The 26387-nt window shown below is 41.4% G+C and overlaps 1 protein-coding gene across 1 annotated transcript in view; it reads left to right on the plus strand.

Annotated features, from left to right (window-relative positions):
• LOC119488138 (inactive N-acetylated-alpha-linked acidic dipeptidase-like protein 2) overlaps positions 1 to 26387 on the plus strand; it is a 341328-nt gene that overhangs the window by 107522 nt on the left and 207419 nt on the right. Inside the window, 1 exon segment of the mRNA XM_037769477.1 lies at positions 1006 to 1138. Coding sequence (XP_037625405.1) covers positions 1006 to 1138 — 133 coding nt within the window.

Consider the following 26387-nt stretch of genomic DNA (forward strand, 5'->3'; position numbering starts at 1 on the left):
CTCCAGACTGCACTGGCATATCGGCCGATTCCCAAGATTCGAGGCCAACAGCGGTGGGATCACTTCCGACACTGCGACGTGATGCTCCGCTGTGATCATATTGAAATGCAGTCTGAACTTGACGCTGGTCCAAGTCCCCGCTACGGCCACCAATGCTCGAAGACATTTCCTCGTGTCTGGCGCGTCGACGGCTCGCGGAAGCCCATCGGCAACTTTGATTCACCAGGACTTCCCCTCTGGTGATGGCCGCTGCAGGATACGCGTTGGGCTACGGCGGGATGATGTGTTCACGGACCTCACGACCAGGCTCGGTCATTTCAGTGTTCCTCCTCCCCCGATGTCCACATGGGAGATGGGAGGGATGGACCACTGCCACATGACGTTTGTTGTTACGGGCGATGCGTTCAAGGACCTCAATGCCGGCTCGGCCCTTTCCATGTTGGCCCCCCACCATGGGACAGCCTTCCATTTATGGAGGGTCTGGCAGTGGAGAGGGCTGAGATTGGATATCACAGCTTTCTAGCTGCTGCGTTACAGCCGGTGGCTCGCCCTGTTTTCGTCCAGCACATTGTTTTGGCCACTCATTTGCTATCCAGTCTTACTGCTTTCATCAACCCTGTTTCCAGCAGCCAAATTTGATCTCTGATAAACCGACTACTCTACCTGCCCAGCACAAAATGTCAATAGATAGACAGTTGGCAACTATAGATGGTGAACATAATGAAGTATTTGTCCACTAACGAGCCATAAATTCCCCTTATGATTTGTTGGAGATGTACTCTTATGTGTAAATTGGCTTTTTTTTTGCTAACAGGTGCACATTAACCACGTTTTCAGCTTGTTTAAAAACAGCTCACATGTTCTCAAGTGGAAATGTTTTTGAATCGTTTTGGTGTGTCATGTGAGCAGTCCCTGTCTTTTTTCCTGCTCACATTAAAGCATTGTAGGTGTCAAACGTTACTCATTGTACCTTTTGTATGTGTGTGTGTGTGTGTATGTGGCCAGCTATCCCTACTGTCTGAGCTGGGTTTTGGAGGCGTCCTGCTTTACATTGACCCATGTGATGCTCCTTCTGACCGCCACACCTGGCATCAAGCCTTCAGAGTAACTCTCAACCCTGGAGGAGACCCTGCCATCGGTGAGTGTAAAAACATTTATTTGTAAAATCTATTTTCTACCTTCGGGCTGCACGGTGGTGCAGTGGCACTGTCGCCTCAGAACAAGAGGATCACAGGTTCGAACCCGGCTTGGGGCCCTTCTGTGTGGAGTGTTGCATGTTCTCCCCGTGTTAGCGTAGGTTTTCTCCGGGTTCTCAGGTTTCCTCCCATAGTCCAAAGACGTGCAGGTTAGGTCCATTGTTGAGTCTGTCTGTGTCAGCCCTGTGATAGTCTGACGACCTGTCTAGGGTGTACCCTGCCTTCGCCCAATGTCAACTATGATCGGCTCCAGCACCCCCGCAACCCTGAATAGGATAAGCGGTTACCGATAATGGATGGATGGATATCTACCTTCCTTTTCAAGTTTGGTAAAGATGTCAGTTTTGGCTGCATTAGTCAATCTTTACACTACAACAGGGTCGTAACTATTAACTAACTAGTAACTATTAAAGGGATAGTTTGGGTGTTTTGAAGTGGGGTTGTATGAGGTACTTATCCATAGTAGGTGTATTATTTACAGTAGATGAAGGCCGGCGTGCCCCCCAGCATTGAGAAACAGACAGGAGTACCGACACCAGAGCAAAGCAATACAGTGCTGTGGACGGGGACGGCAGAAACACGTATCTGCTTCTCAAAGCTGGGAGGTACGCCGGCCATCACCTACTGTAGGTAATACACCTACTATGGATAAGTATCTCACAAAACCCCACTTCAAAAAACCTGAACTATCACTTTAAGTAATAACCAAAAGCAACTATATACTTTTTTTTAATTTTAGGCTTTATTTTATTACTTTAATTCCTTAACAAGTTTTTGTGCTTGCTGTAACAAAACAGCAACATTTGCTTGTTGCTGTTATACCCATCTTTCTCCACCCATTTGCAGTCTGCCTCTACACTGTCATCTGTTAAATAAAAGTGAAAAAAAAATATTTTAAATTATAATAAAACTATCTATACAGTTCACACGGTAACACATGCTAATGTAACCAAATAGAAAACTCTCCAGACTGTGGCTGCTCCTTGATATTATGTCTTTGAATATCACAAATAGAGAGGGGACAAGGAGCTTCCTTGTTTAGTCCACAACAAAGGGGATATGAGGTACTCATCCATTCTTACAGACCGGAGAACCAACACCGGAGCAAAGCAATGCAGTGCTGTGGACGGGAACGGCAGAAAAACATATTTTAGCCACCTAAAAGAAAGGCTAACATAACATTTTTTTTAAAAAAAATATCCGTTCAAGTGTATACTATATTTAGACTATTTTCACCTCTTTATCGTGCCATCAGACAGCCCTTTTCTACTCCTTTCTGACAGGAAACTGAACTGAAAGTGAAACTTATCTCTGCTCCCTCCTAAGCCAGCAGGCTCAGATGACAAAAACAGTGTAGATAAGTTTCACTTTCAGTTCAGTTCACTGTCAGTAAATATTCCAAGTATAGTGTACACTTAAACGGATATCATTTATTTTAGGTTTGCCTTTCTAAGAGGCTAAAATACGTCTATTTCTTGATGCTGGGGGCACGCCGACCGTCATCTACTGTAGGTACTACACCTGCTATGGATAAGTACCTTGTACAACCACACTTAAAAAAAAACAAAACTATCCCTTCAATGCTAAGACTTGAAGCACAGCTCTTATTCTGAGTTCATCAGGACTAAATGTCCTACCTTGGCTAACCCAACACCACACCCCCCTCAACACCTCCAACAGCACCTTTTTACACAAATCTACAGAGCATGTGTAGACAGGATTAGCAGATAATCTGTCTATATGAGAATATATTGTCCTAGTACTTATAACTCTCCTGCTGTTGTTGTTGTGGTTATAACGCCTCTTATACAAAAATGTCATATAACACTAAAACACATACAGTATAGTAATACTGATGAAAACTGTGTCTTTTACAATTCACAAAAGCATGTAACAGACATATTACTATCAGCACAGTTTATCCACATTTCATAGAGCTACTTTTCATATATTTTGATGTATATGCATGGATTTTGTGGTTTGTGGTTGCATCTCTCAAAACCAAGATGGCCGCCGGACGGCCAGAAATGCGAGAAGCAGGAATATCTTGCCAAACCCTCTATAGTCGGAGATCCTTGCAGGTAAATAACATTTGGTAACATCAAGTAATAATTAAGGAGTAATAAAGTTGTTAAAATTTCCAAATATTGGTTTTATTTTGGGAGAAAATGACGACATCATGCATCGCTAGCTAGGCTATATTTCAACTACAATTAATACTATTATACTGCGACTTTGTTGTTCTTGACAATACTTCATGTGCAGGTACTTTTTTGGTTGTAAATCAGCTAATTTATATTATTAGAAGGAATGCAACTTGCAGTTTTAATATAATATTTTGATAATATTGAACACAAAGAAGTGTTCATTGAAAAAATATATAGTTCAACATGGAGAGTTAGGGAGGGGCTGAGGAGTCAGGAACATTTTTGCATTGCATTGAACAGTAGGCTATTAGCCTATACTGTAATATGTTAGAATGTGTTAGTTTAACAGCATTGAAAATATATATTCTTTTATAGTTTTAACACTATAAGTGATTTTATTCATTGGTTTGTTTAATACATATTTCTTCAGTTGAAAACTCAAGTGCATGCTGTCCACCTGAGCACCTGTCTAAAGACGTATATAAACACTTCAGAAATTAAATCCTGACTGAGTTTGTCATAATTTATGCATGAACGGGTTAATTCTACACTAAACCCTGAGTTATCGTGAAACAAAAAAGAAAAAAATAATTTGCACATAAGACAGCGTTTCCCACTATGATGAACCAAAAAAGAAAGAAAAGAAAATGAAAAACATGATTGTATTAAAGCTGTACAAGATACCTTTCAACAGGATTTAGAAACAGTCTCCACTATATAATGTGTGGAAACAGACACTCAGTGCCGAAAAAACGTCCTCACATTTCCTACCTTGGCCCCAGACAGAGGACGTTATATCTCTCTGTAGCTCTGTGACTCTCTTCTACTGTATTTAAATCACCCTCCCAAGATGGACGACCTCTCCGACCCTCAGTCTTGTCCCCACTTCCTGTTTTTCCTGCCCGGTCTGTCCAATGGGGACGTGTCATTACAGCTGAAGTATCTTTAGTCCTTGTAAGAGTCCCAGTACCACAGTGGCAAGACCCAGTAGAGCCCCAGCAGATGTCTGGACTGCTGTGTGAGCATGTGTAAGAGTGTGTGAACGTGTATGTGGGAGGATGTGTGTAAGTGGAGGAGAGAGACAGAGAGAGAGAGAGAGAGAGATGCTGGCTGTCTGGTCTCTCACCTATCGCAATGCTCTCAGGTCCCCTGTACTAATACGGCTCAGGAGAACAGAAGATATTGAAGGACACCTCATTACTCATATCAACCGTACTTTATTCAACTGCCAGAGACCGCCGAGGTTAACTCTCTGTTTTCATTTCGGAAATATATTCTGTGAATTTAAAGTTACTACGAGGAACTTTTAACTGGTTATGAAACCTTCTCAATTTAATACTGATGCCTCTATATGATCTACATAAGCAAACGAGACCATCAGGGAGAAGACTAGCTTTTTTCTATATACAGTAGTTATTCTTAATGCCTGTCACCGGGTCCCCGCAAATCAGACAAAATGATTTATGGCACACAGGCCAGAATTATTACATTTTAACAGGCAAACTTTGGCAGTGAATAGTTAGCCAGTTAAAAGGAAGCAGGAATAGATTTTTCTTTCTATATTTTGTGGTTAGAGGAGAGTGGGGTGATTTGAGGCTGTGGGGAAGTTGAGCCACCCCTTGTTTCTAGGCAACCATAGACAAAATTGGTCACATTTTTTGAAGAGTCATCCATATTACTGACCCTGTGATGAAGGGAGGCCCTTGGGATAAGTGGTAAACACATTTATGTTCATTTATGCCATTCAAAGTTATTTGTTTATGTCCATGAACTCATGATTATTGTGTCTGAACAATTACAGACAGGTTTGATCTCACACATGTGTTTTAGGAAGTAACAATATGAGGCTGTACTGTTAGCATGACTTTAGCTCTAAACTGCTGGATGATAAGTCAAGTGTTGGCAGGGGAGGGGGGGGGGGTTAATTTGAGACAACCTCCCTTCAGTGATAGACAGGTATGATTGATAGATTAGGTCTCCCCTATGTGGCTCAATTTATCCTCTCCCTACACTCAGCTTACCGCTCATCAGGGGCAAGTTGAGCCAAGAAACCACTTTTTTTTTGGAAGGTCACATTCCAAAAATTCCTGAATCGGGATCATGATCCGGATCGCCACCAAAATCTAATGGATTGTTCACTGTGCCATACCCCACCCCTCCAAAACTTTTCATTCAAATCCATCACAAACTTTTGGAGTAATCCTGATAACAGACAAACAAACAAACAAACCAACAAACCAACAAACCAACGCCGGTGAAACAATAAGCTCCTTCCTAGGCCCTTGGCCTTGGCGTAGGTAACCAGGAGACCGCTGTTTGTGGCCTGTTTGAAACTAAAAGAAACCTTGACTTATTTTGTCACGTCAGTCAGTGAAGTCATTAATGTCAACCACCCTAACTAAGTGCTTGTGTTGCCTAGACTTAACTTCCTGTGAAAATGGAAGTTTCAAAAGTAGCAAAGAGGGGTACCTCGTGCGTTGGTCTCCGATGCCGAGGGGCACTGACTAAGCGGCGGTATTTGACGAGTTGGGAGTGACAATGTGTTGAACTAAGTGGTTTTGTTGCCTAAACCTAAGCGAGTGTGTTTGTTTAATTCACAACATCGAGCACTAGTTTACTGCAACCGCAAAAGTTACGCTGAGAGGTCTGATAAATGATGGAAGTGTGAGAACATATCATACCACTCTTGATCTAATTGTGGCCTGACTAAAATCTACATAACACGCAACACAACAGTCGGCTGCCTCTCTACAACTCCATCTTTAAATGAGTCTTCACCTCAAGATGGAAATTGGATCCGTAAGTGCAGTGGTTCACAACCTTTTTTGGGCTAGCGCGCCCCTATTCATTATCCAGGTCCCTTACCGCCCCCCATCAAATAAAATGTAGGCTAATTGTCTTCCTATATTCATTTTGATTATTATTATTATGTAAATTATTATTTATTTATATTCTAATTATATTCTTCTTCTTCTTATTATTATTATTATTATGTGTTATATAATTTAAAAAGCATGTGAATAGAATAGATATTTATGAGTTTTGCAACGGTTAAAAATGTGACATTCAGACTTTAATTAGGTATCACAAACAAAGACAAATTAGAGTTTCAGAGACTTTGTTTCCTGCATTCTGGTAACTTTAAAATAGTGAAAATAACAAAATAATAAGTTCACTGCAACTGCATTTTATGTTAAACTTTTAATTTTACCTTTAACTTCCAAGAAAGAAAACAGAATAATTGGCCCCTCTGGTGTGAACTTGAATGTTGTAATAGTGTCAGACTGTCGGATGTGTGGAGGGAGGGAGTTCCAGAGCCTGGGAGCAGTGCAGCTGAATGCCCTAGCACCCATGGGTGCTGAGATGTGGGGTGGGGATGGTCAGAAGACCAGCTGAGGATGAGTGCAGGGAACGGGCTTCTCTCACTCACTGAAGGTTCTTTCAGACACAACGTGACGATGCCACCACTGACCTCTGAAACAAGTTATTTCTAACGGCTTGCACCGCACCACGACGGCTTTTCACTGCATTGAGCAAAGCTCAACTTCGGGCGCTGCACGCTGTGGCGAGCGCAGCTTAAACATGAGCTCAAACTGAGCCCAAACTGAGCCGTGTCGCGAGCATAGACTTCTCTCTTCCCCTGATAAACGACAGTTGGTGTAGCTCTGTTGTTGTCCGGGTGGAAACAGTAGGGAAACAGACTGTTCAGAAACAGACTAAGATAACGAAAAGGAAAAAAAATAATTTGACAATTTTACATAAATCAGGAGAAATACGGGAGAATTGTGACCCCGGGAGGAAACCGGGAGAGGTTAATGAAAAACGTGAGTCTCCCCTAAGTTGCTTTCACTGGAAGTCCGACAGCGGAATATCCCTCTTGTAAATTTGTAACCACAGCGATAACATAGCGTTCACCGTGAATCCTCGGGAGAAATTAATGCTTTCAAGAAGAAGAAACTCTTAATTTCCTCCACGGTTAATACCAAGGAAGAGAGTGTCCATTTTCCTGACTTGACACAGTAAAGGCCATGTTGGTGAAAGTTCATAGAGATGATAGTCTGACGTCCGGTTCCAGTGAAGGCAGCATGTGGAGCAGCGCTACAGAAAGCTGACAGACACACTGAAGTAAAGAGTCGTAGCTGTGGAAATGATGCACCGTTTCATCTAGTTGCTTTGGTGTAAACTGGCAGCTTTTCTAATGTTGCAGACCACGTTGTTTTGCAAGTAGTTGCAAGTTTCAGCTCATCTTGTCATGAATCTTTGGTGTAACGTTCAAACGCCCCCCAAGAATACCTCAACGCCCCCCTTACAAATATATTGCTTCCAGCGCCCCCCGATGTCCTCTGAACGCCCCCGTTGAGAAATGCTGCATTAGTTCATTAAAATAAACTGCACCTTTACATTTAAAATGAAGCCAATTTCTACAAGGAGATTTTCTTAAAAGCCCTGCACTACAAAACATATAAAATTTGTTTTTACAATGTGACAATACTGCAGGGTTGTTTAAAGCCTGGCTTATCACACAGACATGCTGTACTTGTATGTTAAAAGAAGCATCGCTGCGTCTCCTGGTGGCAGGAGACAGGGAATTCAACGACGTGAATTCAACACACTGAGACACTTTCAGTCATTTCAGAGTGAGGCTGTACTTCACACACAGACTCCGGTACAAAACAATCCCCCGCAATTTAGTGGAATATAGGCCATTTTTCCCACACTTCATGTGCACTTACGTTGCGGGAACTGAGACATTTCCTGCTGTTCTGTGTGACTGTTAAAAAGCTGTGTTGCACTGCACCTGTTTTGCTTAGGTTGAAATGATTCCTACCTTTCAATCCCTCGGTGTTTTAAAGCGCTTTAAACATGCTCAGTTCTCAGTGATGTCAACAGCACAAAAATAAGACACACAAAGCTGTCAGGAGGTGCTCCCCAGTGGAAATGCTGCCAGTGAAAGAGCTGTTTAGAGTAAATGTAATTCCACTGTTTGCTGGGGCTCTGTATAACATTCCCTTGACTTTTTTTCCCCCACCTCTCAGCTTATTTGTTTGTCTTCCTCTCTCCACCCTCTCCTCCTCCTCAGCTTGTTAATTTGACTCTTCCCTCGTAGCGTTGTAGCACCGCTGTGTTTGTTGTACGCTGCCTGCTGAGACATCCACAGCGAATCAAAGCCTTCTCATACATCCTTCCCAATTCTCTTATGTAGCATGTTACGTATGAATATGCATGTCAGTGTGTAGGTGTCGGCTGTGTATGCGGGCATTCAAGAAGAACTGGTGCTTTTTGCATGCATTAAAATGTCATTAAGATGGAAGAAGAAGTGTGTGTGTGCATATAATGTTTTTTTCATATATTTCTTACATGCCTTTCAATGTCACGTGTAGCGCTGCATGAATGAAAATAGGAAAAAAAAAGTGTGCAGATTCCTGCAGAGGTCCACAGTGTTCGGTTAGATATCATCGGCAGGTGTTCACTGTCAGGTTTACTCCTCGTTGCTCCGGCATTCATCTAGTCTGATACGCACCATGCTGCTGTAGCATTCATTTACTCTTGAAAGAGATGCCACAGCTCGGATATTCTAGCTTGCCCTGTAACTGTCTGGGACACTTGGTAAAAGAACTGAACCGGTGCCAACAGAAAAGTCTACGCTGCTCGAGGACACAATGACTGATTAGAAAACTTTGTTCTGTTTGATTTGTTGTATTTAACAGCTTGGTTAGCGGTTTAATTTGGAAACAAATAGATAGAACAGCTTGATTTGAGGAACACATTTGTCCTGGGGTGGGGGAGGGGGCGTCATGTGTCATCAACGCGTCATCAGTTACACTGCGCATGTGTTATACCCAGAGGTCTTAATGTTCTGGCTGATTGGAATGCTTAAAAAAATTCCTGGTCCGGATCATGATCTGGATCGCCACCAAAATCGAATGGTTTGTTCATTGTGCCACACCCCAACCCTCCAAAAAAAATTCATTCAAATCCATCGTGGGCTTTTGGCATAATCCTGATAACAGACAAACCAACAAACCAACAAACAAACCAAAGCTGGTCAAAACATAACTTCCTTCTTAGGTCTCCGGCCTTGATGGAGGTAATGACACACACACACACACCAGGATCACACTACATGTTGTCAGTCCTAAAAAAAATGGTCTGGTCAACCAACAATGTCTCTGAAAAGTTGTATTTTCACACAGAAATCATAGGAACGAGGTTGGGCATGAAAAGATCCAGTCTTATGAAGACCAGAACTCGTGCATCCTGCTCATAGTTTAGGCTAATAAAACCCTTTGGGTAATGTATTGTCATATATTTGTATGATATCTTACGAAAAGCTTTTTTATTTTCTGTGCATTTTCATAATATCCAGCAACAGTGCGCCTGCACAAGCCCCTGTGGTGTTTAGGCAACAAAACTACTTGGTTAGGTTTAGGAAAAGATGGTGGTTTGGGTTAAAATAGCTACGAAAGTGGCGTTACTTAAAGGTAGGGTCGACGATGTTGGAATGCTAGCATATTTTGAAAGTAGCATTGCCTCAGGAGCTCCGTCTAAACCCCCCCCCTCCCCTCGGGGCTCCTTCCAAGGCAACCCCCCTCCCCCACCCCCACACACACACACACATGCACCGAGCACCGTCGCATCGTAACTACTTCACAGACACAGAGCGGAGAGAGGACCTCAACTCAACAACGCTACCTCATGACATTAACCGCGGCAGTGCTACTACAGGGCTGAGTTTTCTCTTCCATTCTCCAGGAAACGTGCGGCGGCGACGCTTCAAGTTCAGGCTGGTGCACTCCAAGGGTAGAGTACGAGCAGGGAGGCATCTGATTGGTTCTTTCCAAGCGGACCGCGAGGCAGTGATTGGTAGACGTTTTTACTGGATTACAGCAGCTACAGATGACGGCTCTTTTCCAGTCCTTTTTCGGAGCTCATCAGTAATGGATCGCTGTCGGGGTGTAAAGACCATTTCAACCAATATAACAAATAGCGTATACTGGAGAACATCGTCAACCCTGCCTTTAAGTATGGAAGTAACGTGACAAATAAGTCAACGTTGACTTCTGGTTTCACACGGTGACATGAACAGCGGCCTCCTGGGTGATACTACGGTAATGTCCTGTCCAGGCTCATGATTTCGTAGACTGAATTGATTACGTGGGTATATATATATCAATTACAGTGCATTACACCTCACAGCTAGAGGGTCGCAGGTTCGAATCCGGCTCGGGGATCTTCTGTGTGGAGTTAGCATGTTCTCCCCGTGTTAGCGTGGGTTTTCTCCGGGTTCTCAGGTTTCCTCCCACAGTCCAAAGACATGCAGGTTAGGTTCATTGTTGACTCTAAATTGCCCGTAGGTGTGAATGTGAGTGTGAATGGTTGTTGAATTGGCCTTCGCCCAATGTCAGCTGGGATTGGCTCCAGCACCCCCGCGACCCTGAATAGGATAAGCGGTTACAGATAATGGATGGATGGATGGATGGATTTAGCTATAAGTAGGAGAACAGCCTGTTTTGGGCAAGGTTTGGGAAAGATTAGCTTAATATTGAAACACAGCAGTTGGGGCATGTGAGCCCTAAAACAAAGCTATGCTTATTTTGTCAGTTTACCAGTTGTGACCAGTTAAATCTAAGAGTGCTTTCTTTTTTTTTCTTTTTTCATTGTTTCATTGGAGTCTTGAAGTGAAATTATTCAGTAATCACAATAATCACAAGATAAAAAGCTAAGATTAAAGGAAAGTCTAAAAAAAAAAAAAGAGTGTCGGTGTCAACTGTCTCTTTGTTTCATTGCATCGGCAGATTAAAACTACAAGAGGAAGACCAAAAAGAGCACTTAAAAAAGCAAGGAGCTGCTATGGTGTTATGTTTGTGCGGGTGCTGGTGAGAAAATGAAACACGATCCCAATAAGAAATCTATGTTGAGTAATACTCCCTCGAACTACCAGATGCCAAGACATTTGGGGTTTGTTTTGAGTATATATCAATGGGGTACATCTCACATTACATCACATGAACACTACTGCAGTCTCCTGCTTCTCTGCTGCTGTTTTATGGATTAGAGGTGGGCAGATTGATCCCCAAAGTGTTGCTAACACAGTCTTGTTTTGAGTATCGATACTACTAGTGTCGAAAGGATCAATACCAGGGATATCTGGAAACATAAACACTCTTCTAGTGCTGCTTCTTCGCCGCTGTTGTGTGTATGAAAATCCTGAAACTGTCTCGTGTTATAACATGCACGTAACTAAGCGATTGAAAGAGAAATGCCTACTGTTTGGCAAGTATTGTGCATATTGTACATACTGTTTATTAGGGTTTCTCCATACTGTACATATCATATACTGACACATTATTTCTTTATACATCATAGTTAGATCCCTTCTTTATAAATGATATACTACCCCATTGGTCTATTATTCATTTTGTAAATTTTTTACCTTTATATATCTCTTTGCACTTTTGCTACTCACTGACAATATAGTTGAATCTAATCTTATTGAAATTTTTAGATGGCTATTAAAATACATTCAGTATTAGCATAAACTCAGAAAAAAAAGTTTGAAATTTGTGTTTGGTGGATTATTTCTCTGTTGTTACAATGCTAATTGGCATTGTATTTTACATCGTTGGAAAGCCTGTTTATTTACCTTCACAATGATGTCCAACTTGTAAGATTCATGCATTTGTGGGATGAGCAGCACAGCTGATTATGTGGGTAGCGCCAAAGTCAAATTTCCCCAAATTCTCTGCCAGGGCTAAACAGTGTATTCTCCTGTTGGTATTGACTCTTGTTTTGAGTTGTTTAGTGGATTGGATTGGCAATTGGATATACTTTTTTTCTGAGTTTATTAATGATGCATCATTTAATTGAAACCTAATTTTGTGGCATTGCCCACCCCCTACTAGACTTTTCCTAAAAGTTGACCCTTCTACCAGGCTGTGTTTTGCAACTCTGGAGGTTTCACAGCAGCTATATTTCTATTCCTTCCTTGACAATTTAGAGGTAAACAGTATACAACAATGTCACACAGTTCCTTCCACAATGTATTCTACCAGGAATATGTGGCTGCATATATTTGATAAACTAATGCAGTGCCCTGCTGAATGAAAGTAGTAAGGTAGACGACCTGGTTGCATTGAAATGAATGACTATGTGCCATACTGTCAGTCAGAGTGCAGCCTTATTCAGATTCTAGCTGTAAAACTCAAACTGCTTTGGTTATAGTCTTGACAACTAAATAGTGAATAATAAAAATAAATTGAACTGAGTCTATTCGGATAAGAAAGAGTGTTAAGGAGCCCCTTTGGGTGCAGCATTGTTAGTGGTGCAGATGCTGATCTTGGACATGTTTCTGTCCATCATAACAATGGGGCAGTCTGCCTGAAAGACATGCCATGTTCCAGACTCATGGGAGAACAGAACGCAAGAGGGAAATATAAACTCCCTTTGTGGAAAAAGAGAAAAATAATTGTCTCTGGCACATTGTACTTATCAGAGGCCTTGTGATTTTTTGCCAACTTATTGCCCCTGGCAGTGAGGCAATTTCCCCCTGTCCTTTGAATGCAGCTGCCACGAGTGTGTTTTTTTTTGGGTTTTTTTCCATAGATTTATTTCCGTATTCCCTTTTTGCTGTTTTTATCAAATGAGAACTGCTGGCCATCAGCTTTGTGGTTGCTCTCTGTACGTGGTCTCTCTTTTGCTATTACACACCATCGGAGATGTGTGTATGGCTGCGATTGCACAATAGTGTTAACCTTTATCATGCAGCACCGAGAGCGCTGCTCTGATGTATCCAAACAGAGAATGTTCAAACCATTTCCCCCGTGTTAATTTTTGAACTGGCTGACAGGTCGGTTTTTTCACTGGGATCCCTTGGGTTATTTGGAAACCTATGCCGGATTCAAATGAACCCAATTAATGGAACATGTCGTCATTAGCATATTGATTTAAATACCGGGTTGCTACAGGACATCTACTTCTCCCCTTTAGATTGACAACCATAGCCGTGGTTATGTGAATAGTGGAAAGGAATAACAGTCAATGTCAGTATGCGATTAGAGTATCTCTACTATTATTTGCTCTGGTGAAGGAAGAACACATTAGCTATTTCTGCAACTGTTTTTTATTTTTTTCAGGGAGTATTCCCGTGTTTGTTTTTCTTTTATTTACCTCTACAGGGGGGAACAGAGAGATGCAACACGGTGCAGCTACGTCTACGCTGCGTAATAACAATAACCATGTTCGTTGTTTATGTTCATTATGATAATGTTGGGGAAGTGACTTTGGAGGGAGGCCTGAAGGGATAGGAGTTCAGTTATGCCGACTTGACAACTTTGTAGATTTAGGGATTTTTGGCACTACTGCTGTTAGCTACTTCCATTGAAAAAATGTTGGCTACACCGGGATGGGTTTTTAGGTTGGATATTTTTTTTTTTTTTTAAACCTAGCGTATTGGTGGTTTCTCAAGATTACCGACCCTACCTTTAAAGGTCCCATATTGTAAAAAGTCATTTATATTACAAAGCAGGTTTAAGTGCTTTATAAATACTGTTAAACTATCAAAACGCTCAATATATGGAGAAATACACACTGCCCGTATTCAGAAATTGTGCGTTTGAAACAAGCCGTTAGGATTTCTGTCCATTTGTGATGTCACAAATATACAATATTTAGACCATTACACGGTTTTAAACGTAAACCTTCTAAATGTGTCCCAGTTTATTTCCTGTTGCAGTGTATGTAAATAACATCAGCTAACAGGAAGTAAACATGGACCCACACTGTTGCCTAGCAAAGCAATTCTGTTGAAATGTACTAAAACGGAGCGTTTCAGATAGAGGGTAAATACGGGTATATTCAAGCAGACAGTATAAGGAAAATAAAGTGTTTTTTGAACATTACAGCATGTAAACATGTTCTAGTAGAAACACATATTACAAGTATGAACCTGAAAATGAGCACGATGTGGGACCTTTAAAGGACTTTGGATAATTATGTTCCATGAAACTGAGGTTTGAACTCAACCTATGATTCACTTTGATGTTGGAGTTATGATCATACAGTGTTGCATAGAGAGTGGAGAGTTTGGTTTGCATCATCCATGAAGGGAAATGTTTTATTGCAGGCTGCTTGAACATCGCTGGTGAAATAACACACAACCTTATCCTTCCTGCTCCACTCTTTTATCGTCGTAACACTGTTTTTCAAGTGATATGATGCAGCAACTATCTCAAAGTGAATAGCAGTTAGTATCCTATCAAGTCAAACTTTACAACACATTATTCCAATGCGAAGGCAATTTATTCGAGATCACAACTGGATTTGGCCCACACAGTTCTCAGCCTGAACAAAGTGAGGGTATCCAGTATGAAGCGAAACTATCACACAACGCCGCCTGACCTCCCATCTTGTTTCAAGGTGAAAACAAACTTTTTAGTGAGTTCTCATCAGGAATTTAGCTCACACAGTTTTCGGGGGGGAAAGTACTTTCTCTGTTCATTTTGCTGAGAGTTGGACTTTGCTGGATTCATTACAGTTAATTGGCTGTTTAGTGGGACACTACTGAACAGTCGAGTGTGGGAGCTGCAGCTGTAGCATTAGCATCAGCGCGGGCTGAATTATGCATGGAGGTTAAAGCTTCTGAAAGCTTCTCCTTATGATTTATTAATGTCTGCTTGCAGATAGGGATGGATTAGGTCTGCGGCAGGGATACCAAACGACGATGACACGTTCACAATGGTCGCGGCGGAGTTATGTTACAAAACCGGATGGAAATCAAAGCCGGAATGATGATATTATTCTGTCGACTTCCAACATTTGTGAAACAGTGGGTGCTCACGGAATTTAAAGTTTCATACATTGTGCATGAGACAGGCTCAAAAAATGGTGGGAAGACAAATGCCTCACCGTGAGCAGCTCCGTTGAGCCCGTCTGAAGCTATTTAAGCTTTTTTTCGACTAGGGCGGCCCAGTCAAAGGATGTATGTCGTCTGTAATGTCACTACACACAGGTAATGATTTACATAGAATCTCTTACAGTATCAAACTATGTTAGGTTACGTTATAAATGGTTCAAGGTGACATTTAGGATGGTTAAAGGGACAATGAGTAGGATTTTCCGTAAAATAAATGTATAGACTGTTATAAAAATAAGGCAGATGCTATTAGCACCCAGATGTCCAAAGATTGACCCATTAGTCCACCACAACCTTTGTTGCTCTTTATATTATTACTTTCTATTACCAGGACCGCCGTCAGGCCGGGACAAAGGGTACAACGGTCCCCGGGCCCAAGGCCTATGCACATAGGGGCTTTAAAGTCTACTCTGGGTCTGGACTGGGTGTGCGGTCCTTGTTTATTCATCCCAAACAGCCAGTGTATGGAGAAGGGGGCTGTGGCTTAGAGGTAGAGCGGGTTGTCCACTAATTGGAAGGTTGGTGTTTGGATCCCCTGCATGTCGAAGTGTCTTTGGGCAAGATACTGAACCCCAAATTGCTCCTGAAGGCTGCATCGTTGTGTGAATGAGTATTTAGATTAGATCCTGATGAGCAGGTTGGAACCATGCGTGGCATCAGTGTTTGAATGTGTGTGTGAATGGGTGCATGATTGACATGTAGTTTAAATCGCTTTTAGTGGTTAGAAGACTAAAAAAGGTGCTATATAAAAAAAGTCCATGTATACAGCTGTAAGCTATTCTGTTATTATCCTCCATTCTCTACATTTTGTCTTTCTTTCATCTCTGTACGTTTATGAAGTGGATTCATAAAAGTTAAGTGTTTCCCTCAAGATGAAACATTTTCAAATTGTGCGGATGTCTCTGCCTCAGTTTGTGCCACTATACGGTCAAATTGCATTCAGCGCCCACTCGTCTTTTTCATTTACTTTGTATGCAACCACATTGATCAAATTGTATCAGTACATACCTTAAAGGTCCCGTATTATGCTCATTTTCAGGTACATACTTGTATTTTGAGTTTCTACTAGTACATGTTCACATGCTGTAATGTTCAGAAAAAACTTTATTTTCCTCATACTGTCTGCCTGAATATGCCTGTATTTACCCTCTGTCTGAAACGCTCCGTTTTAGCTCATTTCGACGGAATTGCGACGAAATTGCAACAGAATTGCGTTGCTAGGCAACAGCTTGGGTCCATGTGTACTTCCTGTCAGCTGATGACATTCACATACACTGCAACCAGGAATAAACTGGGACACATTTAGAATGTTTACATTTAAATCTGTGTAAAGGGTCTAAATATTGTATATTTGTGACATCACAAATGGACAGAAATCCTGACAGCTTGTTTCAAATGCAGAGTTTCTGAATACAGGCTGTGTGTATTTCCCTGTGGATTGAGTGTTTCAATACTTCACAGTATTTATACAGGACTTAAGCCTGCTTTATAATAAAAAACATGAAAATCTCACTTTTTTTATAATATGGGACCTTTAAAGGACCAGTGTGTAGGATTTAGTGGCATCTAGCGGTGAGGTTGCAGATTGCAGCCAACTGAATTAACCTCCGCTCACCCATCCCTTCCCAAGTGTTTCGGAGAACTACGGAGGCCTTCAGGTAACAAAAAAAAACATTAAAGAGGCCCTCTCTAGAGACAGAACTTGGTTTGTCCGTTCTGGGCTACTGTAGAAACATGGCGGACTCCGTGAGGAGAACCCGCTCCCTATGTAGATATGAAGGGTTCATTCTAAGCTAACGAAAACACAACAATTCTTCAGGTGATTATACACTTATGAAAACATAGTTATTAATAGTATGTTCCATTTCTGCCAATAGATTCCCCTAAAAACCTACACACTGATGTCCTTTAAGACAACAGTATGGTTAGACTCAAACCTCTGACTACACCCAACATCACAGGAGGGTCACACCTCCGGGTTGTAACACAGTCTTTCTGTATTCTCCAAGCCCAAAATCACCCTGACGATGTCATCAGTAGGTATTTACCGAGGCAAATTAAAAGTTTTCCACAAAGTGCATACTAAACTTGGATTTTAACTGTGTGAATATAAGAGAGTAAGAGAACAGAATAAGTGCGAGGTGTTTTTGAGGTCTTTTTTTGTTCTTGCAGCGTATCCTGTGTAGCTCGAATGGAAGAGCAAGGCACCTGAGCTATAAATATACACTATAATCTGTGTTTTTAATCATGCCGCAAGTACACATCGTGTACATCCCCTCAGCTCAGCTGAGCCACCAGGATCCCCCCTCACATCCTCAGACTCTGTGGCATAATCCTCCTGTACTGTCACAACAGCTAAATCTGCCACCTGTGTCATACACGATCCTATTATCTTCCCTTTACAATCTAAACACCACTGGAGGTGCCTGACATCATGTTGGGGAAAGATAGACAGGTGCATCCTGTTTGAAATTCCTGTCACACCGGCTTTGCTGAACTTTGCCTTCCAGCCTATTTCACGGCTGATCCATCATGCATGTCAAGTGTGTCTGTTTAACCCACTAAAGGACACAGTTGGCCTTCATTACACCACTTCCTGACTCCCAAAATGCTTTGCCCTCCAGTTTTTTTTTTTGCCATGATTCTGGTGTCTTAGGGGGGGGTTGTGTGTGTGGGTGGTTGGGGGATGTTGGATGTGCAGCGGAGCTTCAAATTGGCTCTCCTTCCCTCATGTCGAGAGCCGCAGTTTTTCTGAGGTAATAGACATGCAAATAACACGGGGTGTGTACTTATATTTCCAGGCGCCGTCACGTCTCGGCACTCGGTCAATAACATTATGGAAATGCGCCGTGGATTCTTCGGGTCTCACTGTTTGAGTTGGATAACAAGGCAGTCCAATGAGCCTGTTAGCACGGCGACAGTGACAGAATGAGGTGTTTGTATTGTCACACACTGTATCACAGCGAGAGAGGCGGAGGGAGAAAGACGTACCGTAGAAGAAAAGGCAGCGAGAGAGGTAGAAAGTACAAGTGATCAAAGTTCTACACTCCCTTTTTCCTGTTTACTCCATTTACCAAAGGAAATGTGTGCAAACACATTTTCACTCTCATTTTCTGTTCTCACTTCTTCTTTTTTAACTGTTAAAGTTTTGTCGAAGTTAAATTGCTTATCAAAATCAACAATATACTGCAGTTTGAATCCACTACACTCTTGCATAATTGAGTTCTCCGGTTTATTTCTCGCCCAAAGCATTCACGGACTTCAACGCAGCAACTCAAGCCTCGGACACACCAGGAACGTCAGGAGCGTGTGCCGTGGTGGCTGCATAATTCACACGTCGGGGCGTTCACACCAGCTGCGTTTCTGCAGCTGCAACTGCTGCTGTCAGCCCTTTCTTTCTACATAGAGTTTGCCTTTCATAATGGCCATTTAATTTCATGATAAATGTCATTTATATTTATTGTAGACCGAGAAAGGTTAAGAAACGTGTGGTAATTTGTAAATAATAGTAATAATCCACAATTAAAAGTCCGTACTATAATCATTCATGGAGGTCTCCAAGTCACTGCATGTTCTAGAACACTGTCCGGCACATATTTCAGGATAAAAGCCTCATGTTAACAAATGAAGGAATTCTGTCCACAGAAAAAAAACGCTTGAGGGCTTTCATTTTCGAAATGAAAGCAGGAAGTGTTGATGTAAACCCCATACTTTATCAATTCATGGAGCTCTCTAAGTCACTGCATGTTCCACATCACTGACTGCTCATATTTCAGAATAAAAGCTTTGTGTTAACAAATGATGGAATTCTGTCCACAGAAAAAACTCTAGAGGGCTTTTATTTTTAAATGAAAGCAGGAAGTGTTGATTTAAAAATAAGTCTTTACTTTTTTTTTTCATCTCCGTAACATATTCTACAGATGTCTAAACAAGTAAACTGTAATAATCTTGCTGGTATGATGTCAATATACAGTCAATAGATCACCTTTACTGTCCGTGTCATATTCTATAGATGTCTAGACATTGAAACTGTAGTAATGTAGCTGATATGATGTTAATATACAGTCAATAGATCACTTTCACTGTTTGTTGCTGCTGTGAGACGCAGAAGAGACGCAGCTGAGTGATGTGCGTCTCACGCGGGCAGTGTGGCTGCTCTAACCTGTTAACGCAGCCGCCACGCGCTACTGACGTTCCTCGTGTGTCCGGGCTGTCAGGCTCACTTTGGAAGGGACTGTGTAAATGGTGGTTACGGAGCCCAGCAGCCTCAGCACCGTTGATTTTTTTAGATTTAACCAGGTGACAAATTGAGATGTGGCTTATGTGGAGCGTGTTTGCTTAATTGCATTGGCATAATTATTGCCATTCTCAAGACAATTTCTCCACCCCGAAGAGAGTTTTTGTGTGCCATTTCAAAGTGCGTGTGTGTAAGAATAGAGTCCAGTGGGAAATTTGAACATCTGTGTCTCACTGCCTCGCTATGCCCAGGAGAGAGCTGGAAATAGAAGGTTTGCCTAAAAGGAATCTGCTTCAGCAGGTAGAATGATAAAAAAATATATATTTATTTATAAGAAATATATAACACATGGTTAACCTGGCAATTATTTATACTTTTGTACGATTGCAGCTCGCACTCGTTACACTCGAATACAACGGTTCTCCGTAATTATGTTGTCCTTCATGGGAGAACACATTAAGAACAAAAAAAAGGTTCCCTTTAGGGGCACCATCAGCTGTTCTCAGACCCACACAGTTGCAGTCTTTTTTTGAGAATTTTTCTCCCAAAAAGATACACAACGCCGGAGCAAGAACTTTAAGGATTGATGTAGGCCATTGCTTAAAATGTATGTCTCTGAAAGACGTTTCATTTCATGAAAACATCAAAACTATTTGTTGTTTTACTACAATGTGTCTTTGATTGGGATGGTGGGACTTCCTGAGCTAATTCTAGAAAATAAAAAATGGCATTGCTGTTGCTATTTTATATGTTGATGGTTTTCATACTTGTCTTTTTACTGTACTGATCAAATGTGCTCAGACCCAATGTGATCGGTGCTGCATGGACCAGTGGCAGCTGGTGATTCAAGAACTTGGGGAGGACAGGAGGAAAACCGACCCACGGTGTTGTGTTATTTTATGAAGTTATTTCTCTTATTTTGCACTTGCACCTCCATTTTATGTTTGAGCTCAGTGCTGCTTGACATACAGTATGTGCTCTCATGTTCCTAATGTCATATAGGGGGGGGGCTTACATGGGAGTTTTTCATTTCAATCTAGAAAACACTTTGCGCTCAAGTTTGACAAGTGTTATATCAATTCATATTATAATTATTACTGCACTGGTTAGCTACTTATCTCTACTTTCTTATGTAAAACGAAAAATTAAGCAGTAAAACAAGGCTTACAAGATTTCTTAAAAACAATCACTGCAGCCTCAGGGTGGGAATAAAAATTGTGTGTGTAATGTGTCACTAGAAGCCTGTCTGTAAGCTGCTGCCCGTACAGCAGTCCGTTTCCCACACCACGATCCAGAGCAGCACGTCGGGCCGCCACATGTCTCCGTAGCTCCGCTGTGGGTCCAGCCCACGGACAGCTGACGGCGAGGCCCGAGCAGCGAGGCCCGAGCAGCGAGCCCCAGGCATCCTCGACCCTCGCTCAGCTGACCCACGGCTGACCCACGGCTGACCCACGGCGGAACTAAGGTGGCGTGCAGCGGGTAGATGCACTGCACTTCCGGACTAGATCCCGGTATGGGCGACAGACTGCTGCATCAGGTTCTTCAGGGCTGCTAAAACAAGCTAACTGTTGCATTGGCTAACACTAGTAGCTAGCTACAGCTCGATAAAAAGGCTTAAATAAAAAGTATTTCTTTTGTTATGTGCTTAAAAGTAGTTAACAATTTGTATGTTATAATTTCTTTCCTAATATGCCGCTGTCTGATACTTTAACGCAAGTTCATCACTTACAGTACAGTGGTAGAGACTGAAGATGACAATTGGACATCACCATTGGACCAACCCGCCGTCAATCTTGTTGATTGGTAACAAGCCAAGGGAGGATAACCTCCCTTGGAGCGTCATTTGACGCGTGTTGGCCAATCACAGATAAGCATGAAAAAAATGAAATACATTGAATTGATAGAAGAGGTCCTTCCTCAAGGGAGGACAGCAGGACCTTACCTTCTCTGCCCCCACCACCACTTCCTTGCCTTCCCTGCAGGTGTCGCTGTTGAAGCACTTATATTAAATATTTGTAAATGATACTGAGATTCGGTAATGATTCATTCATTGTTATCAACTGTTGAACAAAGTTGTAGATTTGTGTCAGACACAGTATGTTGAGTTATAAAAACACGTTTGATAGGCCAGGTCCGGGTATTTTTCCCAGCGGTGGAAAAAGACGGGTTCATGTGACAGAATGAGACGAGAAGAGATGACATGAATACGGGAACAATGGATTGGATTTTGTACTTGATATTCTCTGAATTCCTCTCTGGAGCCGTTGTTCTCCTTTTTTTCTGTTCAGCAGCCTATAACAAGTCTGTTTTTTTTTTCCTTCATGGGGTTTAGTTTTCTCGCCCCACAAAGTAAGCCAGATTGAATGGCAATAAGCATTGAGGCAGAATTAGTAACCAAACCCTCTATCTTCTGCAGTTGCCTCTTCTGGCCAATTAAGCTGTATTCCATTCCCACTTTCTCTCTCTCTGACTCCATCGTTTCTGGCCCCTTGCTCTCTTGCAGCTCATTTGGGGATGAAAAAGACACTTAAGTCTGGCCAAACACAAAAGTGTTTTACCCAATCAAGATTTGTTGTGACCACAACTGTGCAGCCCTCTCCTATAGTTCCTATTTGAATGTGCAATGGGGAAGGAGAGGATTACTGACAGGGTGACGGCTGTCAAAGACATTTTCCTCTCCTCTCCTCGCTTTCCAGTACAGCAGATAAGCTCTCATATTATAACAATTGTACATTTTATGACAAAAAAGGGAACGTTCCCTGAAGTTTTTTTTTTAAAGAATCTTCAGAGAAGTGCTCAAAGACCCAAAGGCCTAGGAAGGAGGTTATGTTTTCACCGGCGTTGCTTTGTTTGTTGGTTTGTTTGTCTGTTAGCAGGATTACTTCAAAATTCTGCGATGGATTTGAATCAAATTTTTTGGAGGGGTGGGGTGTGGCACAATGAACAATCCATTTGATTTTAGTAGCGATTCGGATCATGATTTTTTCAATGATTCCAATCAACCAGAACATTAAGACCTCTGAGTATAACACATGCGCAGTGTAACTGACGACGCGTTGACGACTCATGACCCCGCCTCTTTCCTTCAGAGAGAGAGACAGAGAGAGAGCCGAGTTCAATGTGAGAAAATGAGAAAATGCAAGTTTAATGTGAGATTAATGTGGCGTTTTTTCACATTAAACTGCTGCACGGAGAGGGGGGGGGGGCAATCGTACTCGGGTAGCTTGGCGGAGGTCTGCGCTCTCCGAGTGCCATTCTAGTTTTCATAGTGGCCAAACCACTGGTTTACAACTTCCGGGTCTGTCACGTGATGCCATTGAGCCCAAAAGACTTTTTTTCCATAGACTTATATTGGTAAAGAGACTTTCTCCTCTTGGGGTTGAACAAAGTCTGTCAAATCAAACAGTGTGTGTTTATCCCTCTCTGACTCATTTCCCCTGTCTGTCAGTGTCATTATGTCTTTTTCTCTCTCTCTCTCTCTCTCTCTCTCTCTCTCTCTCTCTCCTTAAGCAGCTTTAGAAGAGCCACTCTGAGTTGAAGCCACTAGCCGAGCATGTCTTCCCTCCGGCTTACACACCAACTGCAGTGGGTCAGACTCTTTTAACTATGAACCTATACGGCAAGATAGTCCATACAGTATAGCCACTTGTCGTGGCTGCAGAGGGATTAAAAGCCCCACCCCCAGAATTGCAATGCAGTGGTGCCCTCTTGTGAAACAGCATTACACCACTGCTTGCTTTGTTTGCGGTTTAATTCAATACAGTGCCATGCAAATCCCTGACTTAGATGGACAGGACCTTATATTCAAGAACCTAATTAGAAATTTGTTCCTTTTACTGAAAAAGATGACTGACCGAAGATTGTTTTGCGCTGCGCCACTCACCGGTTACTATTTTTTTTTATCCCCTAGTGGCTATTCTATTTGTATTCATTTTTGTGACATATGGACAAAGTAGAGCTCGGGCGAGATTGTTCACACATTTAAAAAAAATCAATTTGATGAAAGAAAACTTGATAAAACTATCAAATGGAGTCTCTCCTGATTGAAATGTGGTTATGATCTGCTGGATATTACCAGTACAGACACACTGTGCATACAGTTCATGCATACTGTATGTTTATTCAGAATGTGTTCCAACATCACAAGAATAAAAGTCAGCGCATGCAGGGCCATTTTCTGGTGTCGGTTCATTTCTGATGTATAATGCAAAGGCAAGATTTTTTACCATTTGAATCAGTATTCCCACATATGTTCTTCCGTATCACCATGGAAATTGTGTCAGACTAATTCTGCCTTAACCCGACTTCTCTTGAGGTTGCACTGCATAGCACGCTACCAAGGCTTGCCATATTCACACTGTCAAGTGAAAGTAATTGCGAGTGGCGTGACCCATGTATCCATATGTACGTGTAGTATATGTAGTGTATGTGTACAGCTGTGTGTGTAACTCTGGTGTGTTGGTGCTCTCTCTTCATTTCCTGGCGAGAGGAAGTAATTTTGGTGCCACGACCTCTTTATTAACATCTCTACAGTGTGAATAATGCATGCTGTTGACATCTGATGACTTCTGCCTGGCTTTCATACCTCGTTTTCTTTTCCTCATGGCATAAGAAAGTAGACCTCTGCTTCTCTTTCACCCCTTTGCATTATAAGCACTTAGAGATATGAGCTTACATTAGGATGACATATTTTTCTTACTCTCAGAAAATTTCCTTTTTTAACAGTGTCTTAATGTAAGAGCAAATAAAATGTAATATAGTTTTGCGTGTCGCTCTTACACACACACACTAGACATTTAAAATTACACAATTGCTTGTCCGTTATTAGCTAATTTCTTTAAAAATGGATTACTTTGGATTTCCCTTTCCTAAAAATGACTGGGTCCTTGGATGAACTGAGTCACGTAGCAAATTAAATGAGATAACCCGTGTAGCCGAGTAAACCATAACTTTAACAAAAGCAACCCCAATGAAATGCATAGCACAGGGTAACCAGGTTAGCTCGAAGTGTTTTAGAAAAAAAAAGAAGTGCATCTGTTGCAGTTGTAACTATGAATGCTTTGAACATACAATATACAGTCCAGTCTGTATTGTCCTGCATTGGAAATGTGGATTGCAGCGTGGCAAAAACGATGCATCAAAACCAGTAGTTAAATATTTATTAGAAAAAAAGTAACACACAAAAGCAATAAAACAATAATTAAAATTAAAAAAACAAAACAGAAAGGACCATTGAATAAAAAAATAATGATCATTTTAAAAAACATAACGCAAAATAATTGCTGGAGGGCAAATTAAGTGACTTTAATGCACATACTGAAAGGAAATGTTTGAATCTTTCAAAGGGAAACATTCAAACACAATCTGAGTCTGCTGCTCATCCATAATCTTAATAACTTTTTTTTTTATCAGTTTCTTAAATTGGTTTTTGTTGTTGTTACACGGACCCAATGAATTATCTATACAAGAAAAAGTGTATTGTTGTATGTATACATACTAAACAACTGACTGAGCATTGGACCAATGGCAGATAAGTGGATTATCTCGTTAAAGTGGTCAAAGAAATCTCTAGGGGAAACCTGTGAGGGGATGGGTAAAGCGATAGATTTTGGATGGAGTGTTTAAGTTTGAAGATATTTAGCACAGTCTTAAGGCCCAGTTACATCATCATTTCAAACGGTGAAAGTTTGCATTGACACAATTTTAATGGAATTGGTGTTAGCAGCAGATTCTTTAAAGGAGGCAAAATAAATCTGCACATATGTTTTTTTGCATCAAGTTCATCTTTGGTGAGCTTTGCCACATTGATATTTGCGCTGTTGACCAATAACGAACCAACCGACACGGTCTCACTCGACAAATACCGATTGTGGGAGCCAAGTTTCGTATACACGTTTTAGTTCAATAAATAAGCACAGTCTGTATTTCATGTAGGTGAGATAAATAAGGGATTTCATTGAAAAGTTAATTAATAGTAATTAAAATGTTAAAAGGTTAGAAGTCATTTAATGATCATTTAAATTAGTTAAAGGGACTGTTTGTAACTTCTTACACGTATAAATCAACCCGGGTCGGTTAAGGACCGAGCCACACGGTTTTCTTACCGTAGTACAGTTTGCTAATTAGGTGAACTTAGCTTTGAATACTCCTGTAAGAAGATTCTACAAAACTGTGGAATAAAAATTTTTGTTTTATCGTTTTTTACATCGGAGTCCTGTGGAAGTTTTTCCTTTTCAAGTAAATGTACACGAGTAAATCCAAGGCGATCGTTGAGCTTCAACCCCCCACAACGACGCTTGGTCAGTGGCCCTAGGCTTCAAACTATGGTGCTCTAGGTACCCCTCTAGCATCAGTTTTGGACTAAGGGACGGTATGTCAAGTGTCCGCTTGTTACATGCTTAGTCTTTTCAAAATAAACTTTCAACATCGGTTGACTTAGTTTTTAGGTTTACTTATGCAACAAAAGTATGTGGTTAGGCTTAAGAAAAGATCGTGGTTTAAAATAAGTGACGTAAAATAACTATGTTTGTTACGTAACTGGCATTAGTGAAGTCCTGAAGTTACGTAACAATGAACATGGCTATTGTTAGTACTCAGCTGTCAAGCTAGCAGCTTTTGGAAGACTTTGCTGACGCGCAATGAGTGCACAGGTTGGGTGCACACAGGCAGGCAGGTAGGCCGTCCAATCATCGGATTTAATTATTGTTTTTCTTATTTATTGATTGCTGTCGGGATGTAAAGAGAACAAAAAAAAAATGTTTTAACACTCCCAACCATAGCTTTAAGTATAAAATACAAGCAAACATGATCAACTCTCCCAAATCCAAAAACCAGAGCGCTAAAACTGAAACGTGTGATGTCATTAAGTATAAAGTGTGGAGCTGCTCCGTAGACGT

The sequence above is a fragment of the Sebastes umbrosus genome, chromosome 5, assembly GCF_015220745.1.
Source record: "Sebastes umbrosus isolate fSebUmb1 chromosome 5, fSebUmb1.pri, whole genome shotgun sequence".
Classification (NCBI taxonomy): domain Eukaryota; kingdom Metazoa; phylum Chordata; class Actinopteri; order Perciformes; family Sebastidae; genus Sebastes; species Sebastes umbrosus.